At 37.7% G+C, this 5,658-nt stretch overlaps 1 protein-coding gene across 2 annotated transcripts in view; it reads left to right on the top strand.

Moving 5' to 3' along the window:
* Positions 1–5,307, top strand: part of cdk4 (cyclin dependent kinase 4) — an 8,609-nt gene extending 3,302 nt beyond the window's left edge. The window contains exons 2-9 of one of the 2 annotated variants that reach the window (XM_014009177.1): positions 1,278–1,512; positions 1,597–1,732; positions 2,017–2,184; positions 3,112–3,221; positions 4,093–4,143; positions 4,248–4,383; positions 4,692–4,822; positions 4,911–5,307. In XM_014009177.1, the coding sequence (XP_013864631.1) occupies positions 1,292–1,512; positions 1,597–1,732; positions 2,017–2,184; positions 3,112–3,221; positions 4,093–4,143; positions 4,248–4,383; positions 4,692–4,793 (924 nt within the window). In that variant the 5' untranslated portion in view covers positions 1,278–1,291 and the 3' untranslated portion in view covers positions 4,794–4,822; positions 4,911–5,307. Of the gene's footprint in view, positions 1–1,277; positions 1,513–1,596; positions 1,733–2,016; positions 2,185–3,111; positions 3,222–4,092; positions 4,144–4,247; positions 4,384–4,691 lie in introns of both variants that reach the window. The other variant, XM_014009176.1, reaches the window with a different exon arrangement.
* Positions 5,308–5,658: the final 351 nt, after the last annotated feature.

Genomic DNA, 5,658 nt, shown 5'->3' with positions numbered 1-5,658 from the left:
CCAACATCTTCTGAAAATTTCATGTCATTAGCACCTCTAGTAATATATTTACTGAGAAAAATGTTGACGTGTTCAATACTTATTTTACCCGCTGTATTTTAAAACACTAAAATGAAATGCTCTTGTTGGAAAATATGTTTTTCAATTACTCATCTTCAAAAATTTGAATTTGATCTAAAAATCTAAGTATCTCATTTCAAATAATTGCCTTTTAAGTTTGTAGCTGTGATGTCCTCATAAAAAAAATAAGATCAACTTGAAATAAAGTGGGAATCAGGCCAGAATGTTCAAGGACTAGTTTTGTTAGGTTTTTATAAAGTGGTTGAGAGGKCTTCTTCCTTCTAATGTGACTCCTCTGTCCCTGAGACGTTCTTAATAGTATGTAGGGTTTAACCTAAAATAACTGAAGAGTTTCTTTCAAAAGCAAAAAGACCTCTGTGAAGTTCAGTGTTTGTTGATGCCAAACAGGAAGGGCGGATCTACCTTTATCTGTCACACTTTTACTCAGCAGAAATGCTGCCATTGATTAGGTGGACAAAAAAAAGGGGCAGGAACAAGACTTGCATAGACCACGTGTCTCATAAACCTAACAAAGACAACAGGACACCTACAGCTGCTCACTGCTCAGGGTGAGTGCTCGCTTTCTTTACCGTGTGCTTGAATTCTTTTTAGTACAAGTTATAAAGACAGACAACCTGAAAAGGATTCTTCTGCCGAGTTTTGAGGTGGTGGAAAGGAGCCTGAATGGATGAAAGTAGGTTAGAGGGCTGACTGAACTGGTGAAATCTACCAAACTGGTTTGACTTCAAGAAAAGGAAGGATTAGGATGACCCTTTTCCCTCTGTTTGTGTGTCTGCTTTCTGCATTTAGGCCTCAAGAATTTAAAAGCTCTGAGAAACTAGAGAAACGAGCTCTTGATCTTGATGGTGCTAAATGTGCTGCAGGTGTTTTGATGTGTTTCTGCCTAAATGTGCTTTTTGTATTCGAAGCGTTGGACGACTTACTTATGGACATTTATAATTTGGTCAAACAGGGATGTTTTGAGTATTTTAACTGTGTCATACAGTGTAAATACAATGGAATGGCAGAAAACATAAAGCTGGTAATAAGAGATTACTTTTACTGAGGGTGAATTATGGTGATCTTTACGACTCCTGGAGCAAGAACACACTTAATATTGAACTTTTAGTTTCCCTTGTTGATTTCTTAAGTTGTAAATGAGATTTACTAAAATAGAAATTTTCATTTTATTGTGTATGTCATACTTTGTCTTTTAGTCCGTTTCACTGTGATGATGGCCCATTGCACCAGTCTCCAGTACGAGCCGGTGGCAGAGATCGGCGGCGGCGCCTACGGCACCGTTTATAAAGCCCGGGACACTGAGAGCGGCAAGTTTGTGGCTTTGAAGAACGTCCGTGTCCAGGCGGACCAAAATGGCCTCCCGGTCTCCACGGTCAGAGAGGTGGCGCTGTTGAGACGTCTCGAGCAGTTCGACCACCCCAACGTGGTCAGGTAAGTGTTTCCAGGTAGTTTTTATTTGTCCCCTGCCGGTGTCACCTCTGACAGACAATGTGGTGTTTTCCTCCTTCGTACCAGGCTTATGGACGTCTGCGCCATCCAGAGGTCGGACCAGGAAACCAAAGTCACCCTGGTGTTTGAGCACGTGGACCAAGACCTGAAGACGTACTTAGAAAAAGCTCCAGCACCGGGATTATCTCCTGACCGCATTAAAGTGAGAACTGATGGAAACGATTTTTAAAATATGGATGGTTTTCATAATGCCGTCTTTTAAATCTTATATTAAATTACTGTATTTGTTCGTGTATAATACTAGAAATTTAACCATAAAAATCATCCATAAAGTGGAGGGTGGGGTAGTATTATACACAGGTTATTGATAATTAAAWTTTTAATGCTTTTTAAGCTAAAAAAATATGATCGTATTATACATGAATAAATACGGTAGTAAAAAAACAGAATCAGTTTCAGTTTTGTTGTCACGGTTGTTTGTCGCAGGATCTGATGAGGCAGTTGCTGTGCGGCCTTGCATTTCTTCACTCTAACCATGTGATGCACAGAGACCTGAAACCAGAGAACATTCTGGTGACCAGTCAGGGTCAGGTGAAGCTGGCTGATTTTGGCCTCGCCAAGATCTACAGCTGCCACATGGCCCTCACTCCTGTGGTAAGACTCTTTCAGACAAGCCATCCTGATTCGTCTCAATAATCCAATCATCTAACGTTTATATAAACGATTGAATCGGTCCTCTGGATGAGACCCACTCAGCTTTATTTTACATTTTTCGTACAGTACTAATATATGAACCTTTACACTGTTGTCAGGTTTGGATCATGCAATTATTCTGGCAGAAATATAATTACATTAATTCCCCTGGAAGTGCCCCCAGGCTGCACCAGAAGTGCTACAGTTAGCTGCTGCTGCTGTCTKTGCTTGCAAATTACCACAAACTTCTGTATAAATAACCATAAAAACTAACTGCAATGTAAAAGTTCATAAAAAATAGGATTTTGAGTACAGCTAGAGGTGGGAACCTGTAAGTGTCTGCCAATTCACTTGGATTGCGATTCAGAGGATTGCAGTGTGATTACTGCTAAACATGTAGATTATCTGCGTTTATCATGTTGGTGAACCCAAAGATGCAGCTGCTAYGTTTGTGTTTATCCAAAATGCTGTGAAACAGATATCTAGAAATTCAGATTTACAATATAAAATGACTATGGCTTATTTTACACAAATTTATACGTTTTTGTGCATAATATCGTATGTCAAATCTAGAGCCAGGACTTTAACGTRTTAATCACGATTCATAATTACAGGGGAAAAAAATTAGCCAGTTAAAAAAATAAATAAAGAAATTAACATCCCTACTTTAGGGGTTTAACAGGTTATGTTCACTGTTTAACTTGCTGTTTTTTTATTATAGTGTAATAAACTTCCTGCTGTTGAAGGTGTTCTGCCTAAATATGTGTGGAAAATCTTGGAAAAAATATCTAATTTCAGCTAAATTTGTAAATAAATAAATAAAGTGTCTATTGACAGGTTGTTGCTCTACCTGTGGGTTGTAATGTGTGTCTTGTGTTTGTCTCGTAGGTGGTGACTCTGTGGTACAGACCTCCTGAAGTTCTGCTGCAGTCCACATACGCCACCCCTGTGGATATCTGGAGCACCGGCTGCATCTTCAGYGAGATGTTCAGACGCAAGTGAGTCAGAGTTCAGGAAAACCGTGCGTCCACTATGCTGTTCATTTATGTTCTGATGTATAACTACGTTTCTATTTGATTTATGAGATGATTTTTATTCAATATTTAATCCGTAAGTGCAGGGTAATAAATGGTTTGTGACTCTTGAAGCAGAATTTATGATTTGTACGTCACATGTTGGTAATTCTTTAAAGGTTTGTTCACTCATGTTTTCCACAGTGTGTGTTTTACTCTTTTCACTCTTTAACTTCTGGTGTTTTTGGAATCAGAAAACAGATGCTGAGCTTTTCTGTCTGCATGTTATGAAACAACTCATGGTTGGATTTTACTGTCGAACAAGTTTTCAAATCAGCCCGTCGTCGTTTTCAATCCTGACCTCAGCTGTACCTCTTGCATCATGGAAAGATGTTCGTTAAAATGTAGAGGTTTAATTTAGAGATTAATACAGCTGGAGTTCTGTGAGCAGCTGGAGGTGACGTCCTGTCTATCAGAGGAAATGAAAAGCACCGTTCAGYTCAGTGATGTGCACAGTAGCGCCATCTTATGGTGAAAATTGGATTTTTCATGATGTTGATAATAGGGTGAAGAAGTAAATACATTAAAATATTTATGGACTATTAATATGAAAAGGATGATGATTTAAACTTGTTTTACCACACCAGCTTTATTTATAAAGTATTTTAATCAGCCAGAAAATGTTTCACAGAAGTATAGATAAGACCTCAAAAGGCATAATCAGTAAAATTAGCCCTATATTAAAAATGAATTAAACAACATAAAATCAATTAAAATAAACTAACCTATGTGGCTTACCTCATTCTGTCAATCAGCTTTACTCTTTTAACTAATCCTACTTTATTATTATTTTTAGACCATTGTTTTGTGGAGAGTCAGAAATGGACCAACTTGGGAAGATTTTTGAGTGAGTAACACAAAGTTTCCATCCCATCAGCTGAAATAATAAGATGATAAATAATAATGATAAATCATGAAATGAATGATTACACTTGTTTTGTGTTGCTTCAGGGTTATCGGTTTGCCGCCGGATGAGGAGTGGCCGGCGGGCGTTACAGTGACGAGAAAAAACTTTGCCCCCGTCAAGGCTCGCCCAATCACCGATTTTGTTCCAGAGATAAACGACCAGGGGGCAAAACTCTTGATGGTAAGGCAGGTGCACAAGTCTGGTTATCACGCCTGATTTTGGACATGGACATATTTCCCCTTAATTAGTCACATAGACGAGAGGATAAAAACACCAAATGTAAACCTGAGATGACCAATATGGAGGGGGAAAAAAGAAAATAATTTTATTTATTCTTTTAGAACCTAGAGATATACAATATCTACCTACAAATGAAACTCATTTCAGTCACTTGTATTTGGGATCTCATTCTTTGGGTTGTGAATGAAAATATTGTAAATTTCTGTGTTCTATATAAAATTTTATTCTTTTTTTTCTTTCCTTCACAGCAAATGCTGATGTTTGACCCTCTGAAACGAATATCGGCCCTGGATGCACTTGAACATTCCTATTTCCACGACGAGAAGACGTCGACTCAGACAGATAGTTGAAGTCAGGCGGTAGAAAAGCGCAGCAGGAGGTAACTGTGGCTTTACGTTTAGGATTAGATTTTTTATTTTTTTTATTGCGCTGCCTTTTGAGTACGGCCTCCGTTTGTTTGATCCCAGAGGAGAAATGAGGCTCCAACGCCGAGGACGGAAAGGAGAAACCTTGCGGACCACGATTAATTTTGAACTTGTAAATGTCACAACTAATGATGTTACTGTAACACAAGCTAAAAGGACAGTACCAGTGTGTTTTAATGTTGGTGAACAGATCAGAATGTCTGTCAGCTCATCTGAAATGCTGCCTCTGTTACTTTGTAGTGTCTCTGACATGTGTTGGACTTCCCTGAGTGCCAAATGTTTCTCACCGGAGGTAAAGCAAGAATCAGAAATGAATTTTTTTTTAAATCATGTGGAACAAAAAGTATGAAACAGTTACAACAAAACAAACATGCATTACAAAGATCCTGGTATTGCCCTTGTGTTATTTCACCAAATAAAAGTATTTTTCTGGATTTTATTTCTGCAGTTTTTGTTTTGTTGTTGATGTGTGAAACRGACCAACACTGATCACAAATAAAGAACTGATTTTGTTGCTGTGACAGCTCATTTATACAAATACTTGTCTATAAAAATAAATGATGCATCATAAAAAACACTTACCATAGTTTTAATTATGCAGCTATATGTTTCATATAGCTGCTTATCCATAAGAGGCCCCAGTGGTACCTTTTTTACAGTCTCCTGTAGTATTAAGACACATTTTATATAATTTAACTTTTTATTGTTCTAAAGAAAACTTTAAATGTTTAATAAATAAAAAACATGAGTTATTAAAAGTAGTTCCTGTTTAAAGGAGTAAAACTGCTCA

The sequence above is a fragment of the Austrofundulus limnaeus genome, unplaced genomic scaffold (assembly GCF_001266775.1).
Source record: "Austrofundulus limnaeus strain Quisiro unplaced genomic scaffold, Austrofundulus_limnaeus-1.0 Scaffold55, whole genome shotgun sequence".
Classification (NCBI taxonomy): domain Eukaryota; kingdom Metazoa; phylum Chordata; class Actinopteri; order Cyprinodontiformes; family Rivulidae; genus Austrofundulus; species Austrofundulus limnaeus.
The sequence above is the reverse complement of the archived record's forward strand: the minus strand, read 5'-3'. Positions and strand labels throughout refer to the sequence as shown.